Below are 16,487 nucleotides of genomic sequence, written 5' to 3' on the forward strand. Positions count from 1 at the left end.
AAATTGAAATTCTCAGTCAACAGTTTTAGAACAGAATAAAATATTTTTGCACATGGTACATTATCAAATTGTGGAATTTTATGAATGCTAAAAGATAAATTGATTCAAAAAGGAATGAGAATTTTTTGCAGAAGACAGATAAATTGAATTCAGTGGTCTGGATGAAACTTCATGCACATAAAGTTCCTAAACTGCCAACTTCTAGAAGTGCAGAGGAGAAATACATGGAAAGATCACTCTATACATAATCCTTTTTTCATGCATTTTTTATTTCTTCTGGATTGACCAACACTCTGAGGCAGACTCTTTAGACATAAAGGTAGTACCCTTAACGGACACCTAGCCTCATCACAGCTTCCAGACTCTTTGATGTGGAAATGAGGACTATGGCTCTGGTTTTAACTGACACTTAGTCTCCAGCCTTGCAGTAGGGAGCCTAGAAGTCCTGAAAATATCAACTCGATCCAAAATTTCCAAACCTTCTAGGCTCCCTGCCTTGGCTTTCATTTGCCTAATGATTACCAAAACAAAAAAGTCCAGCAATTATAACCTCCTTACTCTTGAAGTTATTATACAAACCTAGTGATCCAAATTCTCTGTTGATAAAGAGCTGAATAGTTTTATTCTCCTCTGGAATTAAAACTTCCCTGGATGTGGAAGCAAAATTCAAGACTCCATGTGGTTCATCACTAGCTTCTACTGTCAGAACAGCTTCATATCCTTGACTATCCAAGACAGCAGCTCCTGTTGAAGAAACTCCTGCAAAAGTACCAATGGGCTAATGTGAATAAAGTGCTAGGCAACTACTTTCTTCTCATTATAATATTATTATTATATTCAAATCACAAACAGCCAAAAGGAGTGCAAATGAAACCAAAACCATGATGCGCTCACTGAAGTTTATGGATGGTGTAGCACAATATATATAGTATGTATATTTATGTTTTAAAACAAATACAGAAACATACAATCACAGTAGAAAACATAAGCCCTACTAAGTATAAAATCACAAAAATGTATTAAGAAATGAGCAAACTTAATGGGCCAGCCCCAAATATTGATTTCCCTAAAATCAATAGGGAAGGAAGTAACTCTGAAAGCTTAAAATTAGATTCCATTTCTCTATCATTCCTTGAATAAATTACTCCCTTACCATCGGGTATAGAGCATGCTAAGGCAAATTATCTCTCTTCGGCTAAACGTTGCCTGGGTGAATAACTGCTGATGTATCGATTTATGCTAAACTTCATGGACAAGAGTCAACAAATTATTCTAGAAAGTTGGTAAGGCACCTAGCAGCAATATAATCCATACCAAGTTAGTAAGGGGTTTAGGCATTAACTTCATTTTAATATAGAATAATTCAGAAGGGTTGTAGAATTTGACTGAGCTTCTTCTGTCATCCTAATTTAAATGGTAAGAATAAAATATGCTGATCTCCTTGAATTCAGAGACAAATCAGAAAGTCTGCTTGGAGCATGATGAGATATATGTTACATTGCTGATGTACTAACTGGGACATCTAACATATTACTAATATCAGTTTTGGTGCCAATAGAACACTGCAAGAGTGACCAATTAATCTAAGAAAGGTTCTGAAGACAATGTTGGGAAATATAGCTGCATATATCTAACATTCCCATACATATATATATATGTGTGTGTGTGCGCATATACATATGTATGTGGGCATGTGTGTGCACATGTGCATACATATGTATACATATATATATGCACATGTATGGACATGAATACATTAAAGTAAGTTTGGTTCTCATATTTTTATAAAATAGGAATGAACTTAACATGTTTTACAGCAGTTACAGTTTAGTCTTACACCTCCAAAATGGATTAATATATATGAAAAATATTATACTCTTAAATGGTATTTTTAAGATATAGCATGCTATAGTTTTGCACTACCTTGTGTTTTGACGTTGTATAGGACAATTTGATACTCTTCTTTTTCTTCAGGAATATGGTCATCCAGCAAGTGAACATATAATGTTGTATTCAATGACTCCTATTTATTTTAATGACAATTTGATTAGTTATTACTGTAAAAAATACAAGCATACTACTATTCAATTATTATTTTGAATGACTCCTTTAAGAAATTTTAAGTTAAAATAGCAAGAAATATGAACTCTCTCCAGTTTAGAACTCAAAGAGTAATGGGAACAAGTCAATAATCAGATCAAGAAACAAAGACTGTTAGGAAAGCATACAGCCTTTCTCAGCTCAGTTCTAAATACAATGTTTTCCTTTAGCTATTAGCTTTGCTTATGGTCTTACCTCAGGAAAAAAGAGTATTCCAGAATAATTTTCAAAATTTTGTTTTACACGATGCCCAACAATCTTCCATTCAACAGTAACATTTCCCAGTCCTGGGGCAGTTCTAAGGATATGGAACTGCAGCTGTTCTCCTAGAATAAAGGACAAGACAGAATGTTTTGAGATTTCTTCTTCTATACATCAGTTATAAAAATTGGAAGTCAGAAACATGCATCACTCAGTTAAAATAATTTTTTGAGAGTCATTTGTATCTTTGATAGTAAGCTTCATTGTAGGCATACAACACACTTAAAATTGAACAGAAAAACCCAAACCTAAACTCTGGAGGGTTTTTTGTTTGTTTTTAGTTCAATCTTGCAAAGAACTATCAATATATCAGGGAACTTGCCAAAGATGAGTAACTTACAAAGTGAACACCCATCAAAACATGCACAAACAACAGAGCAATACTGGATTGTAAACCACACAAAATAGTAAATGCTGTATGTACCAGCTATAACACAACTAATATTCTACAACAGTTCACTGGCAGGGAATATACATTTTCCTAATATTTCCAGTCACGTGACCTTACATAATGCATGCAGAAAAATGCTTGTAATTACCTGTAAAATCCATTTATATGAGTTTGAACTTACAAACATTATCAGTGTTAGAAAAGAGAACATTCAGAAAATGTTAATAATTTTGATAATTTCTAAAGATATGAGTATCAATTGATGATAGGCCTCTGTAAAAAGCAAATATTACACTTCTCACATTTTTAATATTTAACCCCAAGAAAATTTAATTAAAAAGAGCAAACTACTTCAAAATCTTCATAAAATTTAGAAAATCAAGTTTAAAACCTACATGTTATTTTAAGATTACTACTGACATATTTTAAATGTGGACATAAGAGATTAACATATCACTATATCAGCATGTAAAATCAGTGATATTATACAATACGTTCACATTATAACACAGATGCTTATTTATAATAGGTAAGTGTATCGCATATGCATTTCAACAGCATTTTTCAGGTGCATGTTATTTAAGTTTGCCAGTACATACAGTATTGCATTGGCTTCTCAGAGGCATTAAATGTGTAAAAATCTACAATACTGAGTTGCTTGGAAATAATAATACATGAGATTTCTTTTGCTTACTGAAAAATGAACTTAACTAGAAAAAGCCAACATGTATTTTAGTAATGCAGAAACAGAAATTTGACAACCTTAATTCCATCCCCAACTCACTAAAACAGTCTTTCTTACTATTTTATCTGATATAAACTGATTTGAAACACTTTCAGTTTTGATAAATCTGGGAATAATTCCATCTACGGACCAACTGATTCCTACGCATATCTAAGAAAAGAGGAGAAGAAAAATTAGATAACAGATTCATCCAGCTGCAAATCAGTCTGTGTGGCCTATTATGACTGCTTTTCCTGCTTCATGAAAATATGCATACAATTACTCAGTCCGTTGCACTGTGTATAGTATCACATCACTAGGCCTGCCTTGGATTTGATTTAAATAACTTCTGATTTGTCTTGCACACGTGCTTAGAATCAAACCTACCGGAGAAGCACCCAAAACTTTATCTGACCTCATGGCGGTCCATCTATGAAAATGGAAGAAAGGATATGGGGCTATGTGGCTTCATACTCCACGGCATGATCAGAGGGATTAGCTGGACTGGTCAATTTCTCCATGTAATTTAGAGAGCACCAAGTTCAGATGGTATCTTGCTATTCTCCTATTCTATATTACAGGGCAGTATCGCATAGCTAACCCTGACAGGAACAACTTGAACATTTTCTAGATACATTTCTTTTTAGTACAGAAATATTAGAGATGTATGTATGCTGGCCATCAATGACAGACCTAAGAATTATTAATTTCAAGAGACCTTAATATAATTCATTAAAATACAGTATTAATATGCTAAAGAAAGAATACAAGAACTATGCAAGCCAATTTCCAAATAAATATATATATTTTTTAAGCCTCAGCATTTCAAACTTCAACTAAGCCTTGGAGGTGTACTGAGGTTCACACCTTTGTCTTAACTTGGTCCATGTTGCTCTTAAGAGAATAAAAGAATTAAAAATTTATTGACATCACAAGTATTCTGTTTCTACAGTCAGCTATCTGAGGGTACATTCCCAGTTTATGGGTTCCTCTGAGACTGTTTTATCATATTGTTTAACACTGCACCGAAATCCAGTCTATCCTACTTGAGAATTTTGCACAACCATTGCAAACAAATAAATACTTAACACAAAACTGGTTACTTCAGTACCATTGCAAAATGCACAAATAAGACAAAGCGTATTTCAATACAACATTATACAATACAACGAATTTTCACTGAAAACTACAATAAAGTGCTCTAGATATAAAAGGCTGTTACAATATGAAATCAAGAACACCGAGAAGAAACCCCAAGTCTAATTCATCACTATTACAGACTCCAAGTAGTTAATAACTGAGCCAAGTTTCTTGGACAGCTTTACCAAGACCTTTAGTAACCCTATCCAGAAAGAAAATAGGAAAAACAAGCTGTGTATATATACTTTTTGATATACAATAGGCTTCAACAGATACCAATTGATTTCTGATGACTGAAAGGATGTTATTAGGCCAATTCCACTTTTTTGTTTTACATCTGATGTTTAAACATGTTACCTATATCTTCAGACTTCTACATTGCAATTTAAAAGTGAGGTACCAAATGCATCTTTAGTGAACACAAATCAAGAGGTATGGATTTACCAGGGAGAAGAAGGGTGCCTCAGCCATCCTTCTCTTCCCCATTATTTCAAGCCAGTGCAGTGCATACTCCTGCAACACAGTCATAGCCACACATCTGTTGCACGCCCCTATCCATACTAAAAAGCTATACCTACCCTGAATAAGGTGATAAATATTCACATCTTGAAAATAATATATATTTACTTGATGGATAGCAAAATTGTTCAATAATATAATAAATATAAAAGATAATGATATTTGAATTATATTAGGTAAATTTTGCTTTCAAAACAAGAAAGCCTGGATATTAAAGGTGGAAAACAAACACTAAAATCTGTCATCTAACAACTGCAGCTCTTTTTTTTTTTTTAACAAAGGGTTCAGTGTGGTTTTTTTGTTGTTGTGAGCCAATGCATTTTCTTCTCCACAACCTGGAAAAACTGGAGTCCAGTAATTTCCAAACTGTAACAGAGTACTTCAGTTCCAGATGTTCAACATTTGCTACTGTGCAACGAATAATATTTAAGCAGTGGAAAGTGTTGAGGGTCATCATAACCTTTGGGACTGCGCCAGTTTGCATTAATTCCTCGTGCTCATTAACAGCTCTTCTTAGCTTGTCAGATTGCAGCTGGCTTGACAGGCTGATCAGAACTGTTAATGTGGAGAAATAAAGGATGAAAACTGGGCACACACACCAGCACAGAATTAACACAAACTGTCTAGATGAAAACCCGAAGGTTACGATGTCCTTTCATGTTCAGGGAGGAGAAGAGAAGGAACACCTGGTAGAGAAAGACTTTTTTTTCCCTCTTCAAACACAAAATGCAATGCAAACATTGCTGGAGAACAAATTTTTCTTTTGGTAGCTTTTCCTGACCATCAGTTTAAAAGTCAGAGAAAAATGATACTGTAACACTTTCAGATTCCAGCAGAGGCCACCCAAACTAATCACCACTGATATTACCATCCTCCTACATGAAACTGTATCACATCTTAGATAATGCAATGTGCTCTTTAAAACACTCGTAGATTTTTTCACTTTCAGATCATTACTGTTCTTTCTCAAATGCCATGTGACTTACTGATGCCAGCAAGATTTGCTATAGTCCTAAACTAGCTGCCATAAAAAAGCATAAATAGAAAATTTTAAACCAGCAAGTTAATGAGTAAAAAGAAGGGAAAAGGTGATCCTAATCGTTCTGTGGGAATGTCTTCCAGAAGATTTAAAGTGAGTTAAAGTCATTGATAAATGACATTTGCTTATAACTATTAATAGATGTGTGTATGACAGGAATTATATCCAGATCCAGAATTTGGCATAAATAAGACAAGGAAAGTTAAAAGGAGTTTTGAGATGGAATACCAGCAGAAGCAAGGCACGATCTTCAGAAAAAGGAAAGCATTGATGATGAAACATAAAATGGTTTTGAAAATGGTTTACCTATCCTTTCCAAAAATCTTTAAGTGCTATACTTGCAAGAGTTTAAAATTCAAAGAAATTCATGCCAAGTATGTAGTTATTCACTGCTTGCTGATGTTCTCTGAACAATGAAACAAACAATCACTGTGAGTTATTAACAACAGAAAGCACGAAGATTGAAGCTGATGTTAAAAAAACTGAGCATGGTCAACACAAAGAAGAACCCACCTTCACGACCAATAACAGATCTTGAGGCTGTCTGAAAGCTAATAATTCCTGCCACATTGTCACTTGCCAGAATAATCACTGTGACAGTGTCAAAACTGGGCAGAATCCGACTCCCTCCTTCAGTATGGACCAGGCTGATTATGATACTTTCATTATCCTCTGGCTCTGGATCATCTAAGATGGTCAATGTGACCATCTTTTTTGTTTCCCCTACAAGGAAAAGAATGCATTCATATATGTGCCCATGGAAACCACCTTTTAAAAAGACAACCATCTCATTTTGTAGCAAATGCTTTAAAAATATAAAAAGGACAAATGGAGCATATCTATTTCCTTACCTTTCTGGAGTTACTGAATGTCATTATGAAGTTTTATTCAATTACTTCCAAAGAGGTCACATGAGGCCAATATGATTATTATTAAATGTACTATGTACAGAATAACTGGGTAGAAATTATTTCTGAATTTTTTTTGCATTACACGTTCTCTGACTTTATAATTTAACTTAGAAAAGGGGAATATTATTCTTTTAAAGAAAGTTACCAAGTACATAAGCTCTCTGAGACACTGTGCACTCAATTTGAATATATTTACTGGGCCAGGGAATGCATAAAAGTGGGCTATCATTGTGTTAGCTATTTGCCTTCTGGACTATCAAAGGACAATAATATAACTAGAGAACACTATGAATTACCTGTCCCTATATAATCCATCAAATTTTACAACACAGTCCTAATGCTCAGCACATGAGCATAACTGAGGCGAGTTTTATGATTATGAGAATACTAATTACAGAACATGTATGTATTACTTTCTAAATTGTCTCTTAAAATACTTCTAAAAGTTCTGTGCTAAACTTAGCTACTGTAATTACATGTCTGCCTCAAAATCACTGTTGGTAACCATTCTTTTGAGCTTAGGTAATTTATTAAGCTAGCTAGCACACTACAATCTTTACTACACTCCCACAAATTGCTTTCAAAATATCTGTTCAATCAACTTAGACTTTGAAAATATAAAATAAATCTGTACCATGCCCTGTTGTATTTAAACAGTCTGCCAGTGACTCATTTGTCCTGCTGGTAAATTTTTAAAATATGCTGTACTGTACCTTATGAAATTAATATTATCTTGGAATTTAAAAAGGGATGTCATTACTTCAAAAAGGTAGTTAATTGGTGAAAGAAAGCAGCAGTCATTAATAAAGCTTTGCTTATTGCAAAATTGGTACTGTGCTGGAGGCTAAGAAAAGATGACTTGCCTGCTTCTTGTTTCCGTTATCCTTGATAAAATTACCATCTTCAGCATTATTACTCCTGATTTATCTGGTGTAAATGAAATTTTTATAATGCACACTGAAATATTTCTCAAAAAGAAAAACCTTAGATACTTATGCTTTTCATTATCTTTTAGTATCACCTTGTGAGCAACTTCATTAGGGTAGACTAGGTGAGTGCTCTGCAAAATAACGCTACGTGCTAAAAAACAGCTGCATTCTGCACAACTATCTCGAGCACTAAGGGAGATTTAGCCTAAGAATAAGATGTCACTCTTGTCAAAACATCTGGAGGATTGACTGCTTGTCAGGTTCTTTTTGCTTTTCCTGATTTTTATAAGACGGAAGCAAATATAAAACCTTGCCTCACCTTCAGCAAACACCAGAATCTCACCAACACCTATAAAATCCAAGTCTGGGATAGCAGTTCCACCAATTACACGCCATTCCACTGTCACTTGTCCTAGGCTGCCTTCTGTTCTATGTATCATTAGCTGCACGTTGGCCTGAGGACGTTCTTCTACTTCAACATACAGACCTTCCTCTGTCGCATTGGGACTTACACTGTAGATCTTAAATACTCCAAAGGCATCTCCATTCATCATTATAACAACTGTGGAAGTATTTGGCTGTCCTATGGTTGGTTGATTTTTTAAGCTGGCTGAGATGTTCATTAGTTCAACTTTCAAAAGGGATATAGTGAATTTCTCATCCAGCTCTGGCAGACTGTCAGGGAGTATGGTAACTGTGAGATTTGCAAACTCTTCCCCTTCTAGCATTATGGCCCTCTGTCTTGTAACAGATTCATAATCACTACCAGCAATGGCTTGTGTGCTAAAGAGAGTGGATGCACTGGTGGCATTTTTCTTGTAGGTCCAGAATCCTGAAATATTAGTTAGTGGGCTGATCTCCGATGTCAGCCAAAAGCAGAAAGGAATCCCAGAGGCACTGGAAAACGTAAAGGCTGAACATGCTTGTTCTTTTAGGCACCGAGTTGCACAGGCATACAGTGGGTCATTTGCAGCAGACACATTCACTCTAGTCTTGGATGGTTGGTCAGGAATTCCTTGTACCGGAGACTCATAAAAGGCCAGGATATCCTGATCTTGCTCAGTGACAAGAGCTACAACATCAATGTCAGAGGTGCTGTAGAAAATCTGAAGTTCACCAAACCTTCCCCCACTAAAAGACATAATAAAGGCGAAAGTCATGTTAGGCAATGAAGTATGCCTAATATTCCGTATGCTTCCAGTTAAGAATAACTGAACAAAAACTACTGACCCTCTTTGAATTGCTGAAAAATTCCAAATAATGCATTAAAACACATTCCCTTTGAAGCCAGTACCAGAATAACTGAGTTAGCACTTTGTGTGGATAGCAAGTTTGATTTATAGCTTGAGCAGTAGTCTGTTAAGAATGAATATTTGAAATAATTTTTTTCTAGGGATTAGCTTGCTTTTCTTAGGACTTGCCAGCTCTTCTAGCTGGCAAGGAAGAAAAAAGCCAGTGCTGCCCAGCCTGGTCACCTTTCTTCCCAGGTGTCCTCATGAGATCATATTACATGTATAAGCACTCTTTTCCTTTTCTTGTTTCTTTCCACCCTACAGAGGTTGGCCCATTTTATCCTTCAGTTCAAATCATAGGAATAAGCTATTGTGTAGCTTCACATGATTTGACGATTAAACAGAGAAAATGATACTTAAAGGGATTTTATGTACATCTCTAATAAGCAGACATTTAGTCAAAAATAACAAAGATGAAATAAAAATGTTTTGAGCTGGCAGATCAAGAAATAGATGCAAAGACTTTAAAATGAGAAGATCATGAAGTTGAAATTATAGCCAAGATTAAAAAAAAAGAGATAATTATTATTGTATACAAAGCAAACACTATACAGACCTTCTCCTGACTGTTATGTTTGCAAGCAAATTTCTTTCTAGTGGCTCTTGAATTCGATACAATGAGCGATGAAAGAAAACTGTGCCATAAGGATTATCATTGGCAGGTATTATAATATTTGCCACTCCATCTAACCCAATAGCACCACCATTGGAGGCCTGAGTTAATTCTACCCGGACAACCTCAAAGAGAGAAAAAGGACAGCAAAACAATTTAACAATTTGTGGTACTTCTAACTATAATCACAAACAAAGTATAATCTGAACTTCTGGTTTGTTCCTCCCAAACATTTTCACCCATTTCTATAACAGGTCAAAACTCTAAGACTATTCAAGGAAGTTCAACTTACTTCATCGATTTCTGGAACATCATCAGCCAGGATCTCCAACAACAGCATCTGAATGGCTTCCCCAGGGGCAAAAGTAATATTACCTGAGACAACCTGCAAGTCAGCATCAGCAGGATGTCCATTAATGGTAGCAACCCACTGAACAGTAACATTACCAAGTGTCCCAGCATTGCGGATTATTGGCAGATTTATGGTTACTGATCCTAATTCAGGCTCCTCCTCAACAAATTCAGTGATCTGAAAAACTGAAGTACAGCACAGAGGGAGTTATTTCATTAAAAATAATACTGAAGATAAAAATATCAACTTGGTTCATGAAATATATAGTTTTATTTCATGTGAATGAATTTACTTGCACAGGTAAATCACTTTTAATCAGGTTAATACTGAAAGTTCTGTTTCCAGTTTCAGTATTTTCATCTACAGAGGACAGAAGAAACAGCCATGAAAATTAAAATAGAAACAAAACCCATGAGTTTATTTCAGTATACACATTGGTCATGGCTAGCCTTGAGCTGTTTCTAAGCTCCAAAAAGCCAGTTTGATAATTATTCAGGGAAAATTTTCAGCTGTTGTCATGTGCTACTTACGGAAATATTAACTCAAAACTTCCCATTTAAAATTGTTTTAAGTAAAATTCTTCCTGACATTAAACTTTCAGTTTTTAAGAATGAAGTTAACAAATTACCCAGAGATACTTTTTCTGGAAGTTACTGAATGTCATTATGAGGTCAGATATTTTATCCTCTCTCATCTTCAACTTGATGATAACAGGTAGAAAAAAACCTAACATACCTAACAGACAGAAAATATGAGAACACAATTTCCATTTCTAGTTATACTTTTTAATTTCCTCAGATCTTTAAACCTGCTTTGCTGATTATCTAGTAAAAAAAAGAAACTAAATTATTTATGGAAGACTTTGGCTTAAATTTGTATCAGATATGCAGCATTTAGAATGAACAAAAACTAAAACAAAAGGGGGGGGGGGGAGGAGGGAATCTGCCCATCTCCATAAGGAGACCCCAAAATCCATTTTTTTCTTAAATAGGCCAAAAATCTTGACATATCAATTGACTATTTTTTCAGTTTGGTTATATTAAAATATTACTAGACCTTTATTAAATGTTTCAATTCAGTTTATCTTATTTTGTTTTACATTGCATTCATCCAGGCTTCCTCTGTGACTTCTGTGAGTTTTTGTTCAGTTGCCCAGGAACAACCCATCCAGAAATCTGTACTAATAATGTTAATAGAAGAGAGAAAATATGCAAATAGGACTCATTTACCAAAAGATCCAAATGGGTCATCAGAAGCCTCAATAGTTATGATTGCCTTAGTCAAAGATCCAAGTAAGGCTCCTCCTGTTGTTTGATTCAGCAGCTGAACATAAAAGGACTCCTCAACTTCAGGACTGATATCATTAATTATATAAATTGGCACAGCTTTACTTGTTTCCCCTTCTAGTAAAACAACATCTGATGAGGCTACACTGTAATCCTCACCTATATTTGTAGATGAAAAAACAAAGCAATAAAAAACATAGAAAAACATTAATGCATTATGGTTCATTGTATTAAACATGTCATCAATTACATTTATTTTCTCTTTTTGCATACACATGTATTCTCCTGTATTTATATGGAGTTTTCTTTATCGTCAGACCTAGACAATATAATCTTTTTTATTTCCCTTTGCCTTATAGAGATCTTGATAGATTAAAACAAAAATCAACTTAGCCAAAACAGAGTTTATATTGTTAGAACAAGAAGCAATTACAAAAAGTCCATCATTCTCTTCTACTGAGAAAGACACACTTAGACTATAAAGATACTTATGTCTTTGATTTTTGACTGTTCTCTAGCTTTCCAAGAGGTGAAAGTGAACTGAAGCACTTTTATCCAAGCAGATTTTACTAAAAAGGAACGATTTGTCTTCAACATGGACCTCCCTTCAGGCAAATTTGTCTGTGAGAATGAATAGCTGAATAACTATTTTACACTAAATAGTGACTCTGCTTCAAAAACTAATTGGAAACATGCTCTGACATCAGTCTACCTGCACACTCATTTAGAAAAGTTAGCAATATAAAAAATAAACTCAGATATCTATTCTTAGAGCATGCACTACCTTCCTGTTCTGCGCACAGTAGAAATACAGTGGGTTGGAGTCATAATTATCTACGTGGTTCTGACCCTGTACACCTTCTGAGGTTGATCCTTCCTTCACGTAGCTTTCCTGTAGCAGGGATCAACTGGTGATTTTTTTTTTTTTTTTTTTTTTTAAAGAATAGCTGAGTCCCCATTCCTCCAATTCTATCTTCCTCTTCAATGAACTCATCTAAATCATGCGTAGTATGATTAAATACATACTAAAGGACTAAAGAGTAGCTACATATACTACTATAGTGTTTTTTCTCCTTTTTTCTTTTTTTAAGAGATAGGGGAACAGCAGGGAAAACAAGTACCCCACTTGCTTGACTCATTTCTCTTGATGGACTCTTTGTTTAATAGTGATGATGTTCTAGAGCTTTTCAAAAGCTCATTCACAGTGTCTTCCATTGAACCTAGATTTCTAACTGCTAAACAGTCAGTAAAGTGTGGGAGTTTTGTTTGTTTGTTTAATAGAGTATATTCAGTATGCATTTGTTTGCTTGCACTCAAAGCATACAGAATGTTCTTTCAGCTTTAACATAGAATGTGTATTTCTGCTATTCTGATTTCTTACCAGCTGTTGCAGTTATTGGCATAGCTTTAAACTTCACAGAAACATCTGCAAAAATTCCTCCACTTCTGGTCACATTAATGATTGGTCCAACATAATTCTCAGCAACCCGCACAGCTGGAGCTGAAAGCTGAAGTGTTCCAAAAGCATCGTCATTGGCATTGATCATTACATGAGCTATTGTCTCACCCACTGATCCAAGTCGAGGAGAATTTAAAACTGAAATATAACAAAAACTGAGTTAGAGAGTGGCTGAGATCCTTGCTGTCTATGGCTATAGAGTTCATAGACACACAGGAGAGTTTAGCAGTTAGTTACTATTAGCTTTCAACAAAACTATCTTTTTAGAATTGGACACAGTATAATTGAAACTGCACCAAAATATTTTTGGTGTTTGAATTATACTATGGCAGAAAACCCTAATTTTTAGTAATTTAGTATTATTCTATTGGAGTCTATCATCACTCTCATGTAGAGCATACAAGCCCTCAATTATCTGAAAGGTGATTTATTTACTTGTTTGTCCACAGGAACAGTAAGATCACTCCAAGTTCAACAGAATTTTATTTTTACACTTGCTGTGATGAAATATAAGTAAAATTTCAATCTCCCCTCAGAATTATATCTGAAGCTCCCCTTAACATCAAGATTAAATTGGTGAGGCAATTAGACAAGCCAAGAAGCACTGAAGCACAAATCAGGCTGTAATCATCCAAATGTATCTGAATGAGGAATCAGCAAGCATTGTCTACATTAAAAAAGCAGCATACAAAGAGTGCAATACCATATCACTTTGTTTTTTAAAAGTTTTTTGGCTTTCAATAAGCAATATAATCTAGCTCAGTTATTTTCTAAGATGATGTTTAACAGAAACAATGCAAGATGAACATTAGATGAACATGCGTATTAGTGCACAAAAGCAGTACAGCAATACACATAGCCAAAAAGGCTTTGGTTAAAGGGATGCAAAAGGAATAAAGAAATGCTCATCAACCCCTGACAAAATACTGTGGCAAGGGAAAAGTATGCTGACAGTACACAAGAAAGGTAACTCAGAGAACTCTCAATTATATGCAGTTTGGCACAGTAAAACTTTATTATAATTTAACTAGTTGCATTTTATCCTATTAAAGATAAATGCTAACCTACATACTTTTGAGACACTAAAATACTCACTTGGTCGATCCTGTACTTTCTCAATTAAAGCAATACTGTTTAGCTCCACAAAAACAGACTCTGACCTCTCAGGATCATCATCATCCAAAATAGGAAGAGTTATTGTGGCCTCACTTTTATTGGCTGTGAAGATCACAAAACCAGAAATAGATAAATAATCTTTTCCCTGTGTTGCTCTAGCTAGGTCAGATGGAAGAAAAGGTGACTTTTCATCATCATCAATAGTTCTGTATGTTACCACTACTGTTCCAAGGAGACCACCAAGTCTTACTATTGTCAGGGAGATATTTTTGGTTTCTTCCTCAACTTTTATTGGTCTGTTTCTCTCAGAAAACATAAAGAGCCCATACGGATCATCGTTGGCTAAAATGGTTAGTGTTGCATTAGTATGAATTCCAAGACGACCACTGGAGACATTGATGATCAAAACTGAAAACATTTTATCCAGTTCAGGAACTTCATCAGGTGAAACTTGCACTGTTATATTTGCTCTTGCTTGGCCAACATCAAATGTTACATTCCCATAATTAGATATCAGGTCTTCTGTAGGATCACAGACTATAATCCAATGCACTGTCACCTGAGATAAGGCTCCATGAGATCTCACGACCTAAGTGCAAAATAGAAAGATTTACATATTTTTGTAGAGAAAGAAAAATATAAAAGTATGAAATGGTATAAAGGAAAGCCATTGATACTGTGGGTTAAGAATAAATCCATTTGAGATGGCAAAGGTTACACTTTCTAAAGCTTTGTTCTATTTTTTGTTGTATAATCAGCACTCCTACTTTACAAAAACTAATACCTCGAACGTAAGTAAGTAGATGCAATTTGAAATCTGTAGATACAACTGAAATCGGACATTATTACATCGTTTTAGGTGTAAGTTGAAAGATACATACTAAAAAATGAATGTATTAAATTGCAAAATAGATGCATATTTTTAAAAGTTATAAACCCTATGGATTTATAATAAATATATCACAGAATCCCCAGTGAAAACACAGACAGGAGAGGACTGTACAACAATATGAGACTCAAAACTTTCTAACCTGCAGCACAATAGTGCTATCTCCGTCTTCAGGCTCAGTTCCATTTACAGAGAGTGACTCCGTACTGAATTCAAATACACCGTGAGCATCATCAGAAGCCTCAATAGTCACAATGATGTGGGATGCAATTCCCAAGCTAGCTGTGAGTGTAAGTTTCAAAGAAGATAATTTTTTTCCAGCACTTAGAAAATAACTAAAGGAATTTTACTACAAAACTACAGAGGAGACCATGACTGGACTTTCTGTGCTGTTTCACTTTTGTTTTCTTTAAATGCAGGACAACTAACCACATGAATAAGAAACTGATTTTCAGTAATGCAGTCTGGCAGCCTTTCTGATGGAACAATGTGCCAAAGAAAAAAAATAAATATGAGTATCTTAAGAGAGGAACGGAAAGAAAAGTATTAAAGACTTAATGAATGAGAATGCAGCAAAGTTCAGGGTGGTGGGGAGTTACATGATAAAACACAGTGTAAGCAGGGCAGACTGGATGAAAGCAGGTCTCTTCATAACAGAAGCTGCGATGAAAAAGAAAGAAAGAAAAAGTCCATTAAATCCTACCACCGACCTGGTTGAGATAACTTGCTACTCAGAGAGCAAGAGCCTGGCATTTAAGAAAATCATTTCTGGAAACCAGGAAGAGGGAAATACCATTCCAGAAGAAAAACAGGAAGCTCCAAAAAGTCCAAGAGTCTAATTGAATTCCTTTATGTTTACAAATAAAGTTGAAAATTTGAGTGTAATAAATCATTTGATTTTCATAATATGTGCAAAATTTTCAGGTCTGGAGGATTGAACAGGGTTTTCCTTTTTTTTTTCCCCCCCTTTCTTTTTTTTTTTTTTTTCTTTTTCCCTGTATCTATTTTCTCCAGATTAAATTATCTTTATTTTCTGTAAACCTTGAAAATATTTCAGGAATAAATACAAACTTAAAGACAAGAAATGAATCAAAACTTTCCTTTAAAAATTTAACAGATTCACTTCTCTTTATGAATGTTTTTGACACACAGAAAACATAAAGCATATATATCAAAGCATATAGTAGGGTAAGCTTTTAATTACCCTCAATTTAAAAATGTTTCTTTGCTTTCTGCACTCCAGAAAATTCCTCTGTTTTCAGGCAAAACTAATTTTTCAAACTGTACTTCTAGAATAACTCCACTGTGTTTTACATCAATACAGTTTTGACAGTACAGAAACAGTTATTCTCTATGTTACAGTTAACACTGACTGTCACTGAAATTCTGCCTAAATTAAAATGGAAAAGAATGTTTTGAGAAAACAATATGAAAAAGTTAATTGAATCCCCTGTAACTACAAGTAA

The 16,487-nt window shown here is 34.7% G+C and overlaps 1 protein-coding gene across 1 annotated transcript in view; it reads right to left on the bottom strand.

The window, feature by feature from the left end:
- Nucleotides 1-16,487, bottom strand: part of LOC135325119 (adhesion G-protein coupled receptor V1-like) — a 271,435-nt gene that overhangs the window by 208,449 nt on the left and 46,499 nt on the right. Inside the window, exons 27-37 of the mRNA XM_064502689.1 lie at nucleotides 15,164-15,303; nucleotides 14,112-14,721; nucleotides 12,939-13,154; nucleotides 11,501-11,716; nucleotides 10,212-10,456; nucleotides 9,863-10,044; nucleotides 8,334-9,145; nucleotides 6,688-6,897; nucleotides 2,296-2,426; nucleotides 1,924-2,023; nucleotides 580-759 (exon numbers count right to left, since the gene is read on the bottom strand). Coding sequence (XP_064358759.1) covers nucleotides 580-759; nucleotides 1,924-2,023; nucleotides 2,296-2,426; nucleotides 6,688-6,897; nucleotides 8,334-9,145; nucleotides 9,863-10,044; nucleotides 10,212-10,456; nucleotides 11,501-11,716; nucleotides 12,939-13,154; nucleotides 14,112-14,721; nucleotides 15,164-15,303 — 3,042 coding nt within the window. The remainder of the gene's footprint in view (nucleotides 1-579; nucleotides 760-1,923; nucleotides 2,024-2,295; nucleotides 2,427-6,687; nucleotides 6,898-8,333; nucleotides 9,146-9,862; nucleotides 10,045-10,211; nucleotides 10,457-11,500; nucleotides 11,717-12,938; nucleotides 13,155-14,111; nucleotides 14,722-15,163; nucleotides 15,304-16,487) is intronic.

Source organism: Dromaius novaehollandiae, chromosome Z, assembly GCF_036370855.1.
Source record: "Dromaius novaehollandiae isolate bDroNov1 chromosome Z, bDroNov1.hap1, whole genome shotgun sequence".
NCBI classification, from domain to species: domain Eukaryota; kingdom Metazoa; phylum Chordata; class Aves; order Casuariiformes; family Dromaiidae; genus Dromaius; species Dromaius novaehollandiae.